Source organism: Hippoglossus stenolepis, chromosome 16 (assembly GCF_022539355.2).
Source record: "Hippoglossus stenolepis isolate QCI-W04-F060 chromosome 16, HSTE1.2, whole genome shotgun sequence".
Taxonomy (NCBI): Eukaryota; Metazoa; Chordata; class Actinopteri; order Pleuronectiformes; family Pleuronectidae; genus Hippoglossus; species Hippoglossus stenolepis.
The window spans coordinates 4509040-4531115 of NC_061498.1; the positions used below are offsets into that span (position 1 = coordinate 4509040).

General features: G+C 43.8%; 1 protein-coding gene across 10 annotated transcripts; it reads right to left on the reverse strand.

Annotated features, from left to right (window-relative positions):
* Positions 1-200: 200 nt before the first annotated feature.
* Positions 201-21232, reverse strand: usp7 (ubiquitin specific peptidase 7 (herpes virus-associated)). Of its 10 annotated transcripts, XM_035181768.2 has the most exons (33): positions 20780-20886; positions 20158-20211; positions 16920-17024; positions 16500-16698; positions 15959-16009; positions 15466-15604; positions 15084-15172; positions 14879-14987; positions 13942-14072; positions 13418-13472; positions 13249-13329; positions 12833-12923; positions 12643-12725; positions 12064-12173; positions 11168-11345; positions 10203-10347; positions 9906-10036; positions 8996-9130; positions 8691-8792; positions 8449-8554; positions 7914-8006; positions 7683-7750; positions 7349-7449; positions 6897-7050; positions 6722-6789; positions 5816-5924; positions 5098-5175; positions 4886-4986; positions 4271-4370; positions 3693-3812; positions 3534-3605; positions 3297-3384; positions 201-2297 (listed from the first exon to the last, which is right to left on the reverse strand). In XM_035181768.2, exons 3-33 carry the CDS (start codon positions 16960-16962, stop codon positions 2191-2193), a joined length of 3237 nt encoding a protein of 1078 aa, XP_035037659.1. In that variant the 5' UTR covers positions 16963-17024; positions 20158-20211; positions 20780-20886; the 3' UTR covers positions 201-2190. The 10 variants fall into 10 exon arrangements, with proteins under 10 accessions (XP_035037659.1, XP_035037654.1, XP_035037655.1 ...); XM_035181763.2 differs by lacking the exon at positions 20158-20211 and having other exon boundaries at positions 20780-21232; XM_035181764.2 differs by lacking the exon at positions 20158-20211 and having other exon boundaries at positions 5816-5918; positions 20780-20999.
* Between the last annotated feature and the right edge of the window lie 844 nt (positions 21233-22076).

Below are 22076 nucleotides of genomic sequence, written 5' to 3' on the forward strand. Positions count from 1 at the left end.
GTAGAAGTCTTCTAACTTTTCATCTAGCGCCATCATCAGGTCAAATTACTTTGATTTAATGACTTAAAACATACAAAACACAACTGAGTGAGCTGGACTTTATTTTTAAAATAATTAGCAAATGTTGACAGTGCATATTTCACCTGCTAAACCTTTTAGCGTCGTCTTTGTGAGCATGTTTTCAAGCAGCCGATAGGGGGTTTTGTTTTTATAGAAAATTTTATTCAACATACATTTTCCAGCAAAAAGGCAATATACAGGAATAGTTGTCGTACACTGCTGCTACACTGAGGATTTTTAAACTGGAAAAGATCAAATTAAGGTGTGATTCTGCAGGTCATCTTTGTACTGCACTTTTTTTAACAAGACAAAACCAATGCAGTTAGTTTTGAAAAGAAAAAATCCAAATGTAACAGAAAAAAAAGAAAAAAAAATTCATCAATGGTACATCAGGAACGCAAAATAAAGAAAAAGAAAAAACCTACACAAGAAATATGAACACCTGGCTCCTTCTGTACCCAACAACAAAGGTGTGTTTCTCTTAAATTTTACACGTTCATATTTTTAAATATACAATTCTTAAATGTTGTCTTTACAGAGCCAGCTATACGCTATTAGGGGAGCATTCCATCTGTGCTTTAAAAAGAAACCCAAAGAAAAAATAAACCAACAAAGAAAAAAAAATCAATTCGCAGGGCTTAAAGTGTTTCTTACAATGCTGGTTTTGTCTCTACACAATCCTCAAACCTGTGGGGCTCTAAGTGTCTGCAGCTCCCTACCAAGCACAGCGCGGTTACTGCTCCCAACCACGTGGAGGCGACAGTTTCAACCAAGGGTGAAGAACGGGCAGAGGGGGGGAGGGAGAAGGTGAAGCTTGCTTGTGTGTGTTCAGAGGAATGACTGAGAAAGACATGAAACACTTTTGCACCACACAAAAAAAATGAAAAATAAGGAAAGAAGAAGCCGAGGAGGTTGTCTGAGCGTGTGTGTTTTCATTTAAAGTCGCTGAACAAATCGAAAAAAACCACGGTCGTGTACATTTTTTTTTTCCAGTCCTGAGAAACCTGACGTTATGTGCCAACGTGCAAGATGAAATACAGACAAATTTCTCCTTTTCGTTTTTCCCCTCAATTTATTTTCAAACAGATGCTGTGGATTTTCTTATGTTATTATACAAGCTCTGCAGAAAGAAACAAAAAAAAGAAATTACTTTTTCCTCCAACCGAACTCGGTAACAAAGAAAGTGTGTGTAAACCTAGAAATACTTGTTTCTGTAGCACTAAAAAAAAAGATGGGAGCAGGAAATAAAAAGAACCACATCAGGGCAACTAGTGAACCTCAGGATGGACGTCAGATCGCAGCAGGGTTTTTTTTTTTTTTGCAAAAAGATTCTTCCGCAGAATGAACTTCGGACTTCTCCCTCTTTTTTGTAATTTTTTTTTTTTTACTGTCAGTTAGTCCTCGCAAACATCCTTTTATCAAACTCTACACACAGCAGCGTGATGCCTCTTCAAACACGTCTTTATTTAAAAACAACCCCCCCCCCCAATAAATCTGATGGGGGGGGTGGGAAAAAAGCCTGTGAGTGAGGTGGGATCAGGAAAAGAAAAAAGAAAAACATTGAGTCTAGAAGTTCATCGCATGAGTGTGTATATTACTTATATCATATCACACACACAAACTCACTATGTTCCACTTCCTCTCCCCCTCTCCGCTTATATCATATTAAAATCTATTTCCCCTACTTCCAGACAGGCAACAAAAAAAACAGGCAGTCAACAGGTGGAGAAGCCAGAAGAAAAACAACCAACCGGTCTCGAACGCAGAAGATTTAAAAAAAAAAAAAAAAGGAAAGAAACTAAAACAAACAACAAAATAAACAGTCGGGAGGTGGTTGGTGCAGTTTATTTTGTGGTTGAAGAATAATCCGTCAGTTGCAGCAAGATCCGATTCGCTGAAGACATAGTGCCGGTGTAGAGCTGTAGGTGTCCAGGCAGGGTGTTAAAAGTGATAAACACACACGAGCACGCACGCGCACGCACACACACACACACACGCACACACACACACGCCCAAAGTCTCTCGCACACGGTTGGTTACAGTCTGTGGTTATGGTGTGTTAAAGACGGTAGGGAAGAAGGCGGAGCAGGAGGAGGATGAGGAGGACAAAGAGGAAGGGGGCGGGCTGCTTTAGTTGTGGATCTTGATTGCTTTCTCCAGGTAGGTGTAGCGACCTCTCTTTGGAGCTTTGTTGAAATGATCCAACCCGAGCCAGGGGCGCGGTTGGGACATGTTACCTGCGAGGAAGGAGACGCGGCGGAGAAACGGTTACACAACGAGCTTCACGTTGGGAAAGTGCGAACAACAGAGATCGGGACACATGGACAGTTTGAGCAGCAGCAGTTTTCCTCTCGGGGGAAACAGATTTAACATCTAGCTGGGTTTTCATTTTTAAGATGTCAGGACAATCTTGAATAATATTTAGGATTTTTATCTGAAGCAATGACAATATGACGCATGATCTTTGAGTTGTTACAGATAGAAGTAAGATCTCTAGTTGCGGTAGCGTTAAGAATGACTTCAGCCTTCATTCGAGTCAGGCTTGTACATAAAAGGCAGCGATAGGAAACCAAAAGGCATCATTGTCCAGCGAGCTGCTGAGGAGGTGAGACAGACAAGTGAAATCACACACTCCTGGTGGATCACCTTGTACAGTTTTACAACGTTTACCTCGTAAACACGGGGACAAAAGGTAAAACTGTCGCTGCTCTGAAAACCTTCTGGTTGTAAAATCTTGTCTTTAAACTCATTGATCTTTTCATCTCCTCGACCTTATTCCTGGTGCTGTTGGATCGGCCTTTACGACAACAATCACAGTTTCATGTTCAGGACGCACAACTTAGCTACTTAGAAGTCGACGGTTCAATAAGATCCACAACCAGATGAACAACCACCAGGTTCAGCAGCAGCCTCTGTCTCCTCCTTCACATTAACACACTTGAGTGTTTGGTGAAACACGATTATTGGCTGCGCCGTCCGCTGCTGCATGAAAAGACGCGCTCTGCCTGACGTCTACTGGACGCATGATTTCAGCCCGGTCAAAGTAAATGAGCAGCTTATCAGTTACGGCCTCTGACGCATACGTGTGTGTGTGTCCTGCATAAAATGAGGGATTGTGGCTGATGCATTTCTACACTTTATATATCACATAAAGTCCCTGCCATCAGTGCAGTAGCAGTAAAACCAGCAGTGGGTGCATTGCCAGCTGCCCACAGAGCAGCAGATGCAGTAAATACCTGGCTGTTCAAAGTCCTTCAGGTTGACCTCGTACTCGTCTTCAGTGATGTACTGATGCCGGCCCATCATCACAATCGCAAACTTGAACTGAGACAAAACAAACACAGAGAAAGACACGTTACCTTCCAGCTTAACACTTATACTGGGCTCTGAATAAATAAAAACCTATTCATTTAAATATCCAGCAGAAAACTATTACAAAGCATTCAAATGGGTGATGTGAGGTGAGGTCTTACCTTCTCAAATTCTTTCTCCTGGATGTCCAGCATGGTCTGGATCCTCCTCATCACGTCCCGAAAGGACTCGCCCTGTGGGGTGAGGGGTGGGAACAAACAGTGTGAGTTTGGGAAAGAGGTAAGCAACACATTACGTTAAAAACAAATAAGCGCCCTCACCTGTCTGATCTTGAGCAAGAAGGGAATCCCAAAGGTCCCAAAGACCTCTTTGTGGAAGTGAGCGACCGGGATTAACATTTCACTGTCCTTGTCCAAGTCCACCTGGTCCAAAGGAATCTCCTGAGAGAGGGAAGGAAATGGGAGAGAGAGGAGGGTCAAGAGGAGAAGCTCACAACAGGTTTCAGTGTGTGTTCAGCCAAACTGTGGTTTCTGCTGACCTCCAGTGGCTGATGCTCTCACTGTGCTGCAGTGATGCAGAGTTGCACTCAGGGTGTGGTCGGTACAACTCCACATCACTGTCAGGTGCGGTTCAAGGTGCAACAGACTGGAAAGGTTCAACCAGAGGTGCTCGTCCCTTCAGCGCAGTAAATCTTTCATATGAGAAGCGTATTACTTTGAAGGGGCCAAACGTTGGCTGCAAAGTGGCTGCTTGTGTAAATAAAGTTATAAAAAGCCCATCAGTGTCAGGCTGAAGGGTTGAGAAGTGGTGGAGCGACGAAAGGAGGAAAAATGGCTAAAAATAAAACTTAAAGAGGAGAGAGCGACAGACACAGGAAACGCCTCACATACACACTCACCTCTATTCTGAAGGTGCGGCTGGCAGCCGGAGATAAACATTCTAGCAGCTCGTCCTCCTGGTGAACCCCGATGATTTTATAGCTTACTATCTCTAACAGCCTGAGGGGGGGCACAGAGAGACAGGCAGGATTAAAACTCTACAGCAGCTTTACAAAGAATGATTTGCAGAGTGTAAAAAAATGTAAAATACGGGATAACAAATAAATGAGTGAAGCAAAATTATGACGAGAGGCAGACCTAAAAATCCCAGTGTTGCTAAATATAGCAGCTTGATAAAAAATGAGATGATGCAGTACATTTCTGATGGAGGTGTTGTCAGTGAAATCACATTCATTATGCTCTGAATGTCCTGGAACATATTTTACACATGATAATTTTTGGATGAATATATGACACGGTTCACAACTTGCAGTTCAAACTAAACCTTAGTGACGAGTTTCCGAAAAGGTCTGATTGCAAAGAGTGACCAGTTTTCATTCATAAAAAACTGTAGATTGGAAAAGGAGCAGGTGAGAGTTGAGATCTCTGTCTGAGGCTCAACCCTTTGGCAAGCATGTCATTACTTCAGGGCCCCTTTGCTGCCACATTACAGTCACGCACATTGAAACACATACCTGAGCTTGTCGGAGCCCTTTTCAGAGAGCTCCACTGCTTTTTTACATTCTTCCAAAAGGTCCCGCACACAGCCATGTTTGTCAGGGTAGAGGGTGATCTCCTGCAGCAAACACACACACGGTCACATTTCAACTGGTTGCTGGAATCACACTAAACATGTCGCCGAGAGGAAATGCATCGTGTCGCTGTTGAAAGTGTGCGTCTGTGTTACCTCCTCTCTGAACTGGGTGTTGAGCCATATGGATTTAAAACTCCTCCTGTTCTCAAAGTCTGTGATCTTCATCTTCAACTGTGGACAAACAAGACAGAGCGGAGGGAAAGAGAGTTACAGAGATGATTCACATGTTTCACGTTGCACATTTCATTGTTGAAACTGTAATGAAGGAAGTGGTATTGACTGTGTGATACATGTTTTACAGTCATCTTTTGAGTTTGTTTTCAATGTCAATATGAATTAAAAGTATAATTTGCTTTATAAAAGAATTACTTACAAAGATATTTTTGAAGGTTGCAATGAATTATGGATGATTTGTCTTTGATTACTGGAGGGTAGCTTGATTTGATAATATAGGCAGGCATATATAAATATTTTGCCTTTATCTGAGGTCTGTTCATTCGCTATTTAATACAAAGATGTTTACACTTTATAGTCTATATTGTATATACTTATTGTACAACGTGTGATGACTGAATAAAATCAATCTGCACCACATCACACACGAGACTCAATCTAACAGAAGGTCTGAACATTTTAATTATTCATTTCGAAATCTGTACAAACGCATAAACTTTTAGATGAAAGAGAAAATATTTACACTTTAAGAGCCATCTTTTAACAGAAGCAGCCAAACTATACTTTCAAAAACACTCATAAGAGGAGAAAAGACAAAATAAAACCCAGAAGGACGAGCGTTGGTAAATATTCCCACCTGCTGGTAGTAGAGTTTCTTGGGCTGTCTAGGCTTGAAGAATTGCAGCAGGTCCCGCAGCGTTCCCTCATAGTTGTGTCTGAGAGGATTCCCTGGACCGTCCCTGTACCTGGCCACCACACCACCAGGCAGGGGGGGAGGATGATGAAGGGGAGGAAAGAAGGATGATGGGGAAAAGGGAATGGGTGGAAAGAAAGAAGAGGAGGAGGAATAAAAAAGGAAGAGGACAAAAAGTGGACAGAGGTAAAGGGAGGTAAACAAGAGGCAAGGACGAGGATATACAGAGAGGAGCAGAGGGAGAGGAGGAGAGAAGAGGAGGAGAAGAAGAAGAGGGAGACAGGTGGAGAGGAAGGAGCCGGAGTGGGAGGAGTAAGGAAAACAACAAAGACAGGTGGGGGGGACAGGTTACGCAACATTTCTACCGACAACTGCAACTTATCAAATTGAAAGCAAACATTGCACAAGCTGTGAGAACGATGACACGCGTTTCTTTCCATTATCAAACAAACCATAAGATTTGAATCATTATTTTGAAATCGCAATTCAACCTCGAAACAACTTTTATCTTTCACAATGTCAGCCTGAGAAAAACTAAATATTCTCATATAATCTCTTACTCTTTTTAAACAGGAATGACTGAACTGCAAAGGCAGAATCAGTCATTTAAGAACAAAGCAAGAACTTAACTTCCCTCTCGTGTCTTCTGCTTTTTATAAACTACTCTTTAATTTCTAAATCCTCGACGTCAGCAGAATACCTGCAGAGGTTTCTACATTTACACTTTGTTTTCAAATAAAAAGCTTCACTTTCTGACATTTGAGCAAATATTTGACATTTGTGAAATGATCAATATCATCGCACATAATTATCATCTGTGTGTGTTGGTGGATGAGCGAAGCCTCCTACCCCTGTGACTTGAAGAACTGCAGCAGCATAGGATCTGTGTTCAACCTCTGCGCTACCGTCTTGGCCACCTGACAAACACACAACACAAACGTTACAGAAGCAGGGGTCACCAGGGGCCTGTCAGATTTCTTCCTCGTCAGTTAGCACTCAGGGAAAGTACTGGGATGGACCATACCTGAAAGTAGTTCATGCGGTTGGACAGTGTGACCACGAAGCCAGGGTCGTTGTGGATGGTCTTGTCACAGAAAATGACGTCCACCCGGTGGTACAGATCCCGGAAGTAGTCCTTGGCTGTAGGCAGCTCGCTGCTGTCGTTCTCTGGGTCGTCCCTGTGTGATCGGAGGAAGGTGGAAACATTGGTTAATTGAGAGAAGACAGAAAAGACAAGCGAGTATATGCAGGTTTTATTAAATGTGGGTAAATCTGCTTAAAAGGAGATTCACATTGTCAGTAGAGGAGTTTGCCTTTCTGCCGTGCTTTGTATGTACACTTAACATTTACGTAAAAAAAGCAAACGTGCTAGAAGACTCGAGCTGTGCCTCTTACTCCAAAATATATATATATATACTGTGAGGATATAAGCTTACACTGCTCAGAGTTTAATGCACAAACACAAACAAGTCTTACTTCTGGAAGACAATGATGTCCCCATCCATGAGCTCATCCAGGGCCTTGTCCAGAGAGACATCATAGTCCTGTATCCGCTCCGTTAGATTGGGCTTTACTTCCTGTCACAAAAAAAGGAAGCATGGAGTCAGAGAAGTAGTGAAGACATATGGAAATACACAAGATGCAATGTAAACATGCAGAGCTACAAAACAGGAAAGTGTGAGAAGAAGAGTATGTTGGATAGAGGAGCCTGGGAATGTGAAGACTGTGAAGGAGCGGGTGAGGAGGTAGAACAAGTGAGAAAAAAAAGACAGGACTCTGCCAAGAAGTGAGTGGAACATAAATAGATCACCTCATAGAGGATAAGGCTTGTTTCCTGCTGAAAACCTGCTCTCTCACACATGACTGGCAGTAGGTCTCCTGGTTACAGAGGAAAGAGCAGCAGAAACACGATTTAATCTTTTAGTTCAACACATTTTCAAGTGCGATCAGTGGACTCAATGTTTCTATTACATAAACTTAATCATGTGCTATATAGTGAAAGTGTTCAGCTTAAATTAGACCTGGACGTTCTGCTACTTACTTATTTTGCAGGATATAGGTGTGTAGATATGTCCACAATAATTTAAGCTTCTGGTTTTGGGGTCATACATCTTCAAGAATAACATGACATCATCTAAAACATAAAAGGGAAAATGTCACTTAAGATACAAACAGGTTGACAATAGAGGTGACAGCTTGAAGAATATTCAGAAATAAAAGTGTTCCAGCATGGACGGCATAAATGACCACAACTGGAGTTAGAATAAAATACTAAAACACACAAAGTTATTAACATTGCACAAAACCTCAAACTAGTACAATTGTATTAGTTTCCCACGTGTGAACAATTATTATACCCTGTGAAGCGGCATTTCAAGTATTTCAGGTTTCAATGTGTCTGTGCAACACAAACTCAATGTGTTGTCAGTTTGTCCGTTTAACGAATGATTCATTTGTTATTTTGTCCCGTCATTGGCTCAAACTAGAAAGTTTTCAACATCACATGATATTTACAAAGGAAAGTAACAGAATAAGTGAAACACTGAGCAGGATGACGGTTGATCTGTCGAACTTACGGTCTTTATCAAACTTGGGTAACGTGGCCCCGCTGGCAGCCATCTCTGGATCCACCGTCTCTAGAAATATTGTCCAGGGGTTCTCGTTGTCGCTCAAGTCGATCATCTGAAATACAGACAGGAAAATATTTAAAAACTATTTAATTTAACTGGGCTCAGGGTGAGACAACAGACAAATTGATCACAGAAAAATCTGCACTTTAATACAAAAACCAACCCGTCCCTGGGACACGAACACTTACCGACTTGTTGCAGTCGGCCTCGTAGTCGAGCATGGCAGGTCGCTTGGTTCCATTGCTCCGGGCCTGCATGGGCCACAGCCTCATCTGGTCCTGTGGGAAACCCTGCAGCACATCAATGTGTGAGATTCTAGCCAACAGTTTTTATTCTAATGTTGATGTCGCACAAGAGCAAACATTCAGACATGATTTGCCTCACAGACAGGCAGCACATTATATTTAATGAGATCGCTGAAGTGGGATGAATACAAGAGCAGAGAGTGGGTTTGGGGTTCAGTAATATTTCATCAAATGCTGGAGTCCCTCACCATTGTCTGGGAGAGGTTCAGGACGAACTCTTGCAGCGTGGAGCTCTTCAGGACCTTGAAGACCGTGTACTTCACTTTCTCCTCGTCGTACATGTCATTGCCCTGATGACCACAGAACTGGTCTTCTGTCACCATCTGCCACGGAGGAGAGGAGCACAGGAAAAACAGCCTTAGTCACCGACACTTTAGACTTCATTAAGATGTGACGCGTGATGAGAGAGAGATGTTATCAAGACGTTATCTTGTGTATTGGCAGATACACAAGATAAATAGACTCAGATTGGGGCCAGAAAAATTATTGTGATGCAGAAAAACAAAAAGCACACAAAATGCATATTGAAGGTGAACACGCGTCCTCTTTCTAACATTTCTCCCATTACCAGAGACGAGCCATGAAAGAAATTAGCACCAAGTGATATAATAAAAAGCCAAATGATCTTCGACGCCCACAGCTCTACTACTGCGTTGCCTCAATGAAATGTACCAATTTGAAGAAGCTGCTCATATAAATAATAGTTTTGATCCAATTATGAAACATGTAACCACCGTTTAGAATCTATTTTCACATTAAATCTATCAAAGCTGCATCCTCTCACATTGACTGCTAATGTAGCATCCTCCTTGTACACATGGCAACACCTAACAGATGAGGGCCCATCGCAGTTTCTTAGCAGTCCTGCACCCTTGCATACTTTAAGGTATGAGCACCACTTCATTCATGTCACAGTATGTAACTGGGTTTTGCTGCGTTCACACTCTGAATCACTGCTAATTATAACTTTCCTACCTGTAAAAGCACAACAAAGCTTTAATTTCCAACTGTACTGTCCAATGTGTAAAGCTTTAGTGAAACACAACAATTGCAGGTTTCTAGTCATTTCTAAAAGTGTCGAGCCGCCTGGTTCCCTACCTGGACCTGCATGTAGAGGTGGGCCTCTTGACGCTCCTTTCTCTTCTGGGCCTCGACCCTTTTCTCCTCCTGCAGACGCTCCACCAGCTGCTGGGGGATGTCCACGTCAGTCATCGGCTGGAGCACCTCACCTAAAATCACAGGGTAGGACAGGGTGTAATCGATTTGTGTTTACAGCCACTGCGACAGTAATTGTGGAGAAGTCAGTCATCAAATGACAAAGTGGAAACAGAGATTTCATTTTTCCACATCCCTCATTCATGCCTCATATATATGTTGAGGGAATATGTGACTTACTGAGCTTGGACTCTCTGATGTAGACCAACATGTACGCATTGGTGCAGTGGCGCACTGAGAGGTCATCATCGTGTCCACCATAGTTGTGTTCTATGGCTTCCTCCTTGGTGCATCGTGACACCACGTCATCGTCAAACTTGCACCACTGCAGACAAAGACAGAATGATAGACAAGAGGGGGCAGGGGGGTTGTGAAAGGAGGAGGAGGAGGTCAAGAATGAGAGAGGGGGAGGGCAGAGGATACGGGGCAAAAGTAGGGCAGAAAGGGAGGTTTTCACGAGGGGAGGGGGATGTGAGGAAGAGAGAAAACCAGAGTGAGTTAAGACAACCGTTTACATGAGATCGTCCTGGTATGCTTTCAATCCAGCCAGACACAAAAAAATATCCAGACAAACGTTCCATCCGGCGCCTCTTTAATAGGAATGATTTGCACACGGATGCTCAACCAGTCGACCTTGTTTATAGACGACACCGCAATGCACTAATAAATGTGTGAGTCAGGAGTATAGCAGGTGAGTGGCTGAGGGTGTGTAAATGCTTTTTTGCTACACCTTCAGATTTACAGTTTTAACATTGCGTGTGAAAAACAGACGAGTCTGAGTGGACAGCTCAGCAAATTCTGCACCTGGTTTTTAACATCTCGCTCATTTCTCATGTCCTGCTCATTTAATAGAATGATCTCTGGGCAAATAGTAATTATAGCTCTTAGCAGTCCTGATAATGGTGTCATTTTTAGACAAATTAACTTTGTAGTTCCTGTTAAATGTCAGCTCTAAAGCAGAACAGTGTAGTCAACAGCATCGACTGTATAAGTTGAACACCCGTGGCTTACCAGACTCCTTATAAAAGACAAAAACAGGACAGTGCTTTTCAAAATCATTGCTATCTAGTTGGTATAATTCACATCAACCCCATTAAACCCCACAGAATTTTTGGTGAAAGGTGTATAAAAAAAATTGTCCTCACTATTGGTTCCTTGACGCTCACTTTGCCGTCTCCTTTGGGATTAAGATAGACGACGTAGTGCCCGCCATGGTTGTCCCCGCTGTGGACCAGCACTGCATGCAGGATGTAGTTGGCTGGGTCCTTAGAGTCTGTCTTCTGAAGGAACTCATCCAGAGGTAACTGATCTGGAAACTCAAACCTATTGAGGAGGAAGAGGGAGAAGGGGAGGCAGAGAGGATGGATGCGAGGAGAGATTGAGATGAAGAGTGATAGGATGGAGAGAGAGGAGATTGGAAATGAAAGAATGACCGGCAGGGGAAAATGGGAGAGAAAAGTAAACGGGGAATAAATATAGATAAAAAGAATTGATGGGTAGAATAAAAAGAGGATTGGAAAGAGAAGGGGCCACTGTTAGCACAACGCAACAAATATATGTAGGAGAGGATGTATGATTGTGGGCTGTGGCAGTGTCATACAGATGGCTCAAGTCTTGTGGGAGAGGCCAGAGGAAAATGTTCTATTCTAGATGACTGGCTCAAAGTGTCATTATCCTGGTGGATTGTTAAAACACCATTAGCCTCCACAATGCATTACACGTCCCACAGGAAACACTAAGTGACTCACTTTCTCAGTCACTCGGTGCAGAAGGTCAGTGCATGCTGCTCAGAGATTGAAGACTCGAGCACCATTTCCGAAAATACACCGCTCCTTTAACCCGCGTTAATATGGACCAGACCTTCTCTAAATTATGTTACCAGCACGAGCGACTGACGCATTGTGTGAGTGGGGACTGATCTACTTTAATCAGGCCTGTTTGTGTGTGAGCATAACGAGAATTACTCCCTTGCAGTTATTAGCCTTTGTGCATCCACACTTCAAAAAGCCTGACACGGTGAACACAAGGCCTGATCTGTTACCTGTCATTGATCTTGATGTTCTGGTCAGTCTGTGGGTCATACATGAACCTCATCAGCTGCAGATGAAGGATCGGAGGGAAAGTGAGGAACTTCACTCCCTTTTCTGCTTCCTGCAGAGCAAAACACAAACATGTCAGGTATCTGATCCAGACAGCTCATTTATATTCATGCTTGAACCACAAGGTCAGCTTTAAATCAACTATATCAGTCTTAGATGCACTTGTTGAGAGTCCACTCCATCCAGGTCTTTCTGTTATTATTGCAATGACGTGTCGTCTATCTTAACACTTTACGATTGGTTAGGATCTGACTTTAGATCATAACACTAAATAAAATGAAGATAGAGACCGTTTCCAGCTCTTATGGCATATTTATGTGGATTGTACCAAATCCATTCATGAGCACGTACTGTCTCAAATTCATATTGCACCTTGTCAACAGGGCGCTGCTTTACTGCATAATGACAATAAATATTGGCTTCAACATATTTTACATTCCAATTTAGACATCACAAAACAAAAAATGACTAGATAAAAAGGAACAAACAACATAAATAATCCAGTCAGTGTGAAGCCTCACCTGCAGGCCATGCTCTCCTGCGTCGTATTTGTTGTCTCCGTCTAACTGTTCAGTCGCAACATAATCTTTGAACGACTCAAAGACTGGAAAAAAGCAGAGAGCACTGATGAGACTCGGGAGAAACAACCGTGATGCTAATGATGGCCAAGTGCCAGGTCAGCCAAAACGCTGCGTCAATGCTGCTACTCACTGTTCTTCTTTCCTTTTATGCTTAGTTGGATGTCATAGTAGTCCTCTATTCGCTCTGACCGGTAGTCCACATGTTTACACTGGATATATGACTGCAGAGCGAGAACGAACACAAACACAAACACACACACACACACACACACAGGGATCAGACAATGACTCAGCTAGTGAATAACAAACATGATTTCTAAGGGGACCACTTCTTGATTCACCCTCCTCCTTTTCTTAGGAGGTTACATCAACAGCTGACCTTATTCCAGGCAACAGCCAGTGTTAGGACAGACCACTTTAATTCATGTGTGCAAAGCAGAAATACATCTGCCTTTTTGAACAGTAACTCAATAACGCTTCTCATAACAAATACACAGAAGTGACTGAAAGCATGAAGAGGACGAGGGAGGAGAGGAGGAAACCTACCACCATCTTTCCTCTGAAGAGCTTGGGGATGGTTCCCTCAACACAAGTGCCTTTCATTTTATTCTCCACATTGTCCAGGAGCTGGAAGAGACACATGCAGATGCTTTAGTACGTCAGGTATTCAGCACACATACATGTACACTCTCCAAGACACTGTGAAAGGACTCACCACTCTGCACAGCTCCTGCACATCATGTTGCATGAAGCTATCTAGTGTTTCCCATCTTCATATAAAAAAAGCAAGCAGTTAGATATGAGAACAAAAATGTAGCTGAAACTAGTTTAAATACAAACAGAAGAAAAGCAGTAAGAAAAGCATCAAAGCATCAAAACAATAACCATCAGTGCAGCATTTGTTTCATTGTTATTTCCTCTTTCTATTCCACCTCCAGTTAACATCCAACATTTTTAATATTCACTGACACAAACAAAGAAGATCAGCTTTTCTAAAATGACATGTTTGCCTTGCAGAAGATGCTTCTTTTATATTGAAGAATTCTGATTCATTGTTGACTGACAAATCAAGTTGTAGATCAAGATGTTTCTGACGTGATTCAAACTGAGCAGACATGACATAATATTTGATGTTTTGAAGAAAATACAAAGCACCACTGAGCCAAAAAACACTATTTATTGGTGTTAACATCTCATTTTACTCCTGATTTATCAACTATTTAAAAGAGTCTAACCTACCCAAAAGACTTGGTGAGTTTCTTGGTGCCGACGGGTTTGTCGCTGTGTTGCAGCTCGTAGAAAACCCTCTGCAATGCAAGGGGGACACTCTTGGACGAGTCGTCTCCCTCTGTGGGCATCATGTACACCGCCTGCAAGGATTCACACCAGGATTTGTCCAATAGCCGTTTTTTAAAAAAGGTAATACTCAGAATGATGTTACTGATTTTCACTGTGGAGACTTGAACCATATTCAAACTATCTTGCATTCAAAATTAAAGTGGCCTTTAATTAAAAAAAGGGCCTTGGTGATGCCAGTTGCTAGTGTTAGCAGGAGTGCAAGAATCAGCAGCAGCTATAGAATAACATTAATACACAGTATGTACTTGTACTTATTGGTAAAACATACAGCATGCAGAGTACACACAAACAATAAATGCAGGGTGAGAATTTCCTTCCATGTACATACAGTGCAGTCAGACAGTTTTCAGACCATTTACTTCAGCATAATGACGCAACATATCAAAATGTAAAAACTAGAGTCATCAGGAGAAGACACATCCTCCCAGTAAAACCCCAAATAGTCACCATTTCACTACCTGATTAATATAATCAAATAAGTTTCATCAGGGTTTCTGTGATGCACATTTTGCAGTGGAAGCCCCGAGTACTTGAAATTTACTTGTGTTTGTTTGATTCGCTTTAAAATGTATGTGATAAGCACTTTCCATTAACATCAAAATAACTAAATGACTATTGGTGAGGGGGCACAAACGTCTGTCCCCACTGCTGAACAAGTACCAGAGGAATCATTACTCATGACAAACTCAAATTGGTTTTCGAGTTCAGCTCCAGAAACAAATGATTACAGAAAGATGGACAAACGGTCAGACATATTGATCACTATTATATACCTTAACCTCATACATACAAAAGATACACAAACATAAAAGCATACCCGTCGTAGTTGGTTGGTGAAGAAGAGTGTCTGTAGCAGGCTGTTCATGTAGCAAGTCGCTCCCTGGTTCTTCAGTCCAACATAGCCTGTGTGTTTCTTAGAGTCCCAGCTGTTCATAGAGAGAAAGATGATTTTAGGGTCATAATTCATAAAACCAAAATAAGAAATAAAACCCAGTCCAGAGAGAAAATGAAAAGCTACATACGCCACTCCGTGTGGTGCATCTGCCTGGACGTAAACTTCAAAGGTGACTTTGTCGTCATCGACGAAGCCCCTCTCTGGATCGGTCACATCCTGAAACGCACAATCACCAAAAACATTCATATCAATAGGAAACTGTAAAAGCACAAACATGCAATTACTAAATATCCTAAATTAACTTATGACAAAGACCAACAGATATATATGTGCAAGTGGTATTTTGTTGCACAGAAATTAAACAGCTCTGTCAGCACAGCCTATTTTATTCAATAAATAAAAATTACGTTTTTGCAGAATCTTCTGAGTGTCATCTCTACCAGTCTGTGAAGAATAAGAATTTTGGTGGTTCGTTTCTGCCTTCCAGTTCTGTCTGTTTCTGTACTTACACTCCAGGACATGAAGTTGGAGAAGCCCCAGTCATTCTCTTTGTGGAAGAACAGGTGACTGATCCTGCGGCTGAAAGACTTCTCATCGTCTTTGTAGTTGATGATCTTCAACATGGCCTGCGCATGGCAAGACCACGACCTGGAACACCAAGAACAGCATCCACAACACAGTAAATCAAATGTGTCATGTTTTCTCATAAACAACTGCCTTTCCATTGAATTTAAATGGTATATGTACCTCATGTTGTGTGAATTTTGGTGCAATTATTAAATTAACAATTGTAGAACATTGTGCAGGCTACAACACAATGTCAGTGAACTTCTGTGATCTGAGCTTAGAAGGCCAGTTAACATAGTACACAAATTATAAAAAGCATGAAAGAATGTCAGAAATTGCAAGATAACAAGGATTTTATTTATATTTTAAAATTCCTTCATCATTGGTGCAGGCAGGTGCTTTTGCAAATTGCATTATAAATTGAATAGAGATCACCTGGGACATGCGGTGATGTCTGCATCTAACATTTCAGTGTTTTGGCCAAAACTACATCAGGAAGGAAAAGGAGCAAATAAGATTACAGTAAGTAAGCAAAACCAGGGAGCTTAGAAGAGCAGTTGACTTTTTCTGTCAAATGTACACGTGTTAAAGACACCAGCAAGGTTAGACACCAAGAAGAGCGTAATAGCAATTTTGAAGGAGCTGCAGGAAATCAAGGTTTAAACTACTGACACACTGGTTAAAGCTTTGTAATGGAGCAGCAGACAAACTCATAAGACATTCTGGCATGAAGAAGACAAACTGGAGGATGATTTGATGTTTGATGGTCTAATGAGAACAAAGATTTGCAAATCATACTATAAACTATCAAGACACTGAAGCATGATGGCACAGCATCATGCTAGGAGATCATTTACCAGCCCTGTAAGTTAATGGATCTGTAAAATTTATATTAGAAAAAAATAAGGAACCAGGACCACCAAAAATCTTTGTTTGCCTAAAGCTACTCGATCCCCCACCCAACCAAGACACCTACGTTGAGTCGGACTCTGCGTTACACTGTAGGAAGAAGCCCACGCTCTTCTGGTGTGGCCGGTCTGGATAGAAGCGAGGCATCACCATTATCTTCCATGGAAGGTTCCGGACAAAGCAGGACGGGCTGAGCACCGACTCGCTCAGGCGGCTGAAACGTTCTACCACAAACCGGAACGTCGCCTCTGACCGCCAACTGGTGTCTGTAGAGAGATGAGGGGAGAGGGGGAACGATTATACGGGTTAATAGGGGCTTAGATTAGATGGTGAATATAAAACAGCTTTAGATATCAGTGATTTCACACCCAAAAGTGGGGCTAATAACTTCAGAGCCATTTGCAGGATTATGCTAAACCTGGATCACTACTTAGGATAATTTTGTTTACAGATCAAGCAAAGGTTCATTCATGCTCATCCTACACACCGTCTTCCATGTCATCCTCTGTGTTGTTGTGTCCATCTGCCATGGCCACGTTACCATTGATCACAGGGTTGGCTGGGAGTCTTGGAGGATCGTCTGTGTCCCCAGCTATAAAATGAGACAAAATGTTAAGACATGGATATCAAGGTTCTAGTGTAGATAACAGTATAGAGACCTCCTCCTGTTCTACAGACACTGCCTTGCTTTCTGCTCAGTCAGAAACAAGGGGTAAAATAAAAGCACACAAAACACGATCTCCTACATTACTTAATATAACGTGTAGATTCCGTATTAAGAAAGTAGACTGTTCCAATGTTTAGTTGTGTAAAGGAGGGCAATATGATGTGCGATTAATCAAGTTCTTTTTAAGTCTTATTTTGCTCAGTTTCTTTGAATATATATGTCCACTTAAGAGCAGAAAAGACTGACCATTCTGTCAATTGTGATAATAATTTAAACCACACACTAAAAACAGCATCAACAAAGACTGGACTTCTCCATCTTTATCCCCTGCATTGTTACTGGGGAAAACCCTGCTGAGACAGCATGACAAGTCTTCTTCCCCCGTCTGTGTGTCGGAGTGAGGGCAAAAAGAGAATTTGTGTGTGTGTGCACGCAACAAAGGCCGTGCAACATTACAGTAGGCTGGGTAATTATGGACACAATGCAGGATTAAGCGGCAAGTCATCGCTCAAACAAAAACACAGGCGCGCAGAGGACAACAATTATGCAGGCTGGATAATGAGACGACTCGATGCACAGTCACGTCCATCAAAACACTCTGATGAAAGAATCGGGGGAGCGTTAAGCAGACTTCTAGGAGGGAGTGAAATCTGCCTGGATGCTGTGATGATGACAATGATGCTACAAAAAAAAGAAAAACAGACCCCAGAGTTGCGTTGGCAATGATGTGAAAACGCAGGCACGTCTGCAAATGTGCTGCTGTGTTAACCCGTCTCTTACACGGTATTTCATATGCATCTGTTCCTCATCTTCCTCTAAGCTTACATGCACAGCGGTGCCTCCAGGTAACGTTACTGATCGAGTCCACTAGGAGACTGACCTTGTTTCCCCAAGTGGATTACACCCTGCTAATGGGACCTGTCACTCAACTCCATGACAACTTCTTTTCCCACCTACTGCGTTGACCCAAATTGAAAATCTGTAAGTATGTACAACCATTAGTCACAGACATCTGCATAAATGGCAATGTGGGACTTCATATTGGTCCAAAAAGCCCTAATGTGGAATAAATTTCACAGTAACTGATCTGAATCCCCCCAGTGGCTGCACTACAACATTACCTGTTAATAAAAAAGCACAGACACAGTTTGTCTGTCAAGCTACAATGACTGAGAAGGTAATCTAATGTCTTAAAATCTTCCCAAATCCACAGCTAAGGAATGAGACTTCAAATAAAAGTCCCAATCACTGTCCAATGAGACAAATACTAAGCTGGACAACCAGAGAAACAAAAGACAGATGTGTGTTTAACCAACAGCAACATGGTGGTCAAAGCACAGCTGATCCTGTTACAGTGATGGCGCTGAGAGGGTGAAATGCTGTTTGATGCATCAGACCACATCGACGGTGTTTCTCTATCAATCTATCAACAAGTGCAAATATCCCTAATTGAAACCATGGCTTGAAAAACAAACAAAATTCTTAATAGATTTAAGTCCTGCTCTATTAGTGACATAATGTGCAGATGCGGGTTAAGCCAAACAGTACGTGAGCCCCCTAAGGAATAAGGAGTTGTGACGCATGCGTTTCTATCCGCACTAAGACATAAAGTTGAACATATCAACTTGTTCTCACTGTCCTTGCGAGGCTGCAGTGAACTGGGAGAGAACCCAAGAGGCATGAGCCTGCAAATCCAGGCTGAGGAAGTCTGCTGAGTGCACCTGCTGCTAGGGAAACAAGTACTAAAAAACCAATGAGTGAAAATGTGCAAATGCCATCTGGAGCCCTTTCTCCCTAATGGCTTCTATCATCAAATAAGATAAGCCCCATTATGTGCTGCGGAACAACAAGCAACAATGCGCGTGTGGACGGACCCTGAAATCCCTGGGAGTGAATGACGCAGTGATGCTGAGGGCTCCCAGCAGCCGCTGCCGCCTCTAAAGTTGACATTAGCACAAACTGAACAAAAACACACACGTAGCGCGGATGTCCTGCGTGTGCTCGGTGGTGAACATCAGCAGGAAGAGGCCCCCCCGACCGCACATCGGAACAAACAAAAACACGGATCATTAAAAATGGCGAGCTCCATGCCGTTTTGCTTCTCCATACAATGAAGCAGCAAATCCCCGCGCTGCCCCTTGAGCGGGGCCCTGCTACCGCAGCGGCGACTACCGTTACTTTCCAGCACTGCCACACGGTTCACATTACACGCTGTCAAACGTCAACACACAAAAGTAACACACAACCGGACCATCGTGTGATCCACAGTCGTCGTGCAGGATTGCGGTAATCAGCACGTGAATCCCCTCAGCTCGTCCTCCCCCACGGTCAATTTAGCAAAACGGGGATTGACGCATCTGCGTTAGCATTAGCTACGGTGCTATCTAGCCACTAGCCACACACAATCGTATGCGGGCCGTTATTAGCCAACATGAGCTGGGATCGCTAGAACCACCGAACATGCCGGAATGAACGCAAAGAGCAAAACATCACCGAGGTCGAGCACGTTGCATCGCCGTCAAAGATGAGCGAAAAATGAGGCGATTACGTGAAGGAGACGTTCGGGGCCCAGCATTCGTGCAGAAGCCAAATCGGACGTTGCAAAATACAAGCCACCATTTTGGAACGCTTACACACCCCCTCCGTGAGCATTAGCCGAGCGGCTAACTAGCATGCTAGCCAGCGAACGCACGCAACGAAGCGGGCCTCGGAGCTAATTCGCCAGTTTGCAATTAGCTGCTCCGCTAGCGATGTTCGTCGTGCTTTTACCCGCTTACTGTGGGATAAAAGAGACGCGGCTCTGCATCCGCCGAATCCCTTCACCGCGAATACCAACCAGCCACATTTACCAGCTTCTCCTTTCAGCAGCCACACGAGCAGGTTTTCACCCCGGAGGTAGTCGCTGGCGTGCAGGCCCCACGTTTAATTTACACGCCAATCGGACACGATGCAAACATGCACAATTCTGAGAGGATGGAGTAAAGTTAGCATGTGGAACACTTACGGACACACTATATTAAAACGTTATTTTAAAAAGGGAGCGTGTTGCTTTATTTACCGTGTCGCCAACTTTAATGAGAAACACCGGTAACTGCCTAAATCCACCCAAAGCCTGCAGTGAAGTCAAAGTAGAGAGATTAATTAACCTAGTGATGAATCCATGTTAATTGTAGGAACCACCACGTTGTCTGCAAACATTTAGATGATCGGCGATCCGCGGGCCTGCAGCCCAGTGGGAGCATGTGGAAGCGGCGATGATTTGGCAAACTGCATCTGATCCGTCTTGTTATTGAGTTAAATCCTGAGCCGTTTTACTCAGGAAAAAAAAAGACAGTGACCGATGGGAATGAATGGTTTCTGGGGCTGATCTCCAGCCGTGTGGATAAATGTCGTCCCCCGGGTTCGTTTACACGCAACGGGATAATACGGGCACACGAACTGGAGCAGAGAAATACAAGCTCCGCTCGCTAATAACGCAAAATGAGGTCAGCTCCGCACAAGTCTGCTGCATCGGACGCACAATCAGCAAAATGCAAGCCGGCTATCCTGGCTAGCTTCGGGCCTTCGTGTTTACTATAAAGTGCGACTCATCCTGCACAAATTAACTATCGTGCCGCTGTAAAATTTAACATACGAACGGGGTAAATTTATCATTATCTCTTCATGGCACCAGGACTCACCTTCCATCTCCATGTCCTCCGGCTCACTGAGCTGCTGCTCGCCGGCTTTCTGCTGCTGCTGCTGCGTGTGGTGATGGTTCATGTTGGCAGCTGTTGTTGTTGTTGTGGTCGTGGTGCGGTGCTCCCGGCTATCTCTGTTCCCCTCGACCTTGTCCAGGGTCGGTTCGGCGGGGACCCGGGTTCTGGACTGCTGGCGAGGCGCGGTAGGATGCGGAGGTGGGGTGGACAGGTCGAGCCTCGGCGGCCGGGCCTGCTCTGCTGCGACCTCGGCCTTGTCCGCTGTCAGCGCCGGGGAGTGAGGGGGGGAGGTCGGCGGGGGAGCGGGTAGAGAAACGCGGACGTATTTGCTCGCTATTCGCCCAATCTCGGCGCCTGTGGTGGGTGCGAGTCGCTGGCTTGACGGCGGGGGTGGGATGGATGGAACCGGGGCTCCGAGGAGGGAGGCCCGCGGGAAAAAAATTATCTAAATCAATCCCGTCTTTACCCCGGGAAATGTGGGGCAGAAAGACAACTCACAGCACGACCTGCACCCCGACGAACAAATACCCTGGTGGTGGCTAGCGTGGAGCTACCTGACACTGGGCAGCCAGCGAGTGATAAAGGTGCAACAACAATGAAAACAAAGGCTCATTTGCAATAGACACACACTCAACAACTTTCCTGGCGACGTCCCCAGTCCGTGTGCTCCTCCGATTGTCCCTCGTCTGGGGGAGAGCGGAGGGAGAAGCTATCCATTCAAACCAGTTTCCAATACGGGAACAGCACTGATGTTAATTTGGAAGTTAGCGGAGACAGAGTTGCCGCGGCCCCGACATGAACCGAGATATCCGCCTGAACCGCCGCGAAAACAATCAACGACGCGACGCGGCACCTCGTTGCATTTCCAGCTAAAGCCCCCGTGTGTCTGGTGAGGAATGTGCCCGGTCATACGACGGTGGCCTGAGCTGTGTGGCTCTCAACCCGCTCCTCCCGTGCGCCGTGATGTGCTGGGTCTGAGGTAAATCTCAAAATGGCGGTCGCGCTCTTCTCTGAAATGTCACATCCGCATGGAGATCCAAACACTGGCCCATCCCCGGCCAGGTTCACATCCATGTTGAGCGACGGGGATCCGGCGCGAGCATGCGATCCCGAGTGGAATAGTACCAACGAGAAGCGGCTCCGTGAAGGAAAAGGACAGGGATTGATGGTAGAAAAGAAACGTATGCACGGCTATGAGTTTCATTTCATTTGTAAAGGGCTCATCGCTTCACTGCAGCTTACTGCCAAAAAAACACTTGTTTGTTAACAGAGCAGTATT

Bases quoted from the DNA above. Each gene is read 5' to 3' on its own strand.
- usp7 (XM_035181763.2), bottom strand. From the start codon at position 20,861: ATGAACCATCACCACACGCAGCAGCAGCAGCAGAAAGCCGGCGAGCAG. The intron at 13,330-13,417 runs GTGAGTCCTTTC...TGTCTCTTCCAG, and splicing joins TGCAGGAGCTGTGCAGAGTG to CTCCTGGACAATGTGGAGAA. The intron at 8,555-8,690 runs GTAAGTGTTCGT...TCTGTATTTCAG, and splicing joins AGGCCGACTGCAACAAGTCG to ATGATCGACTTGAGCGACAA.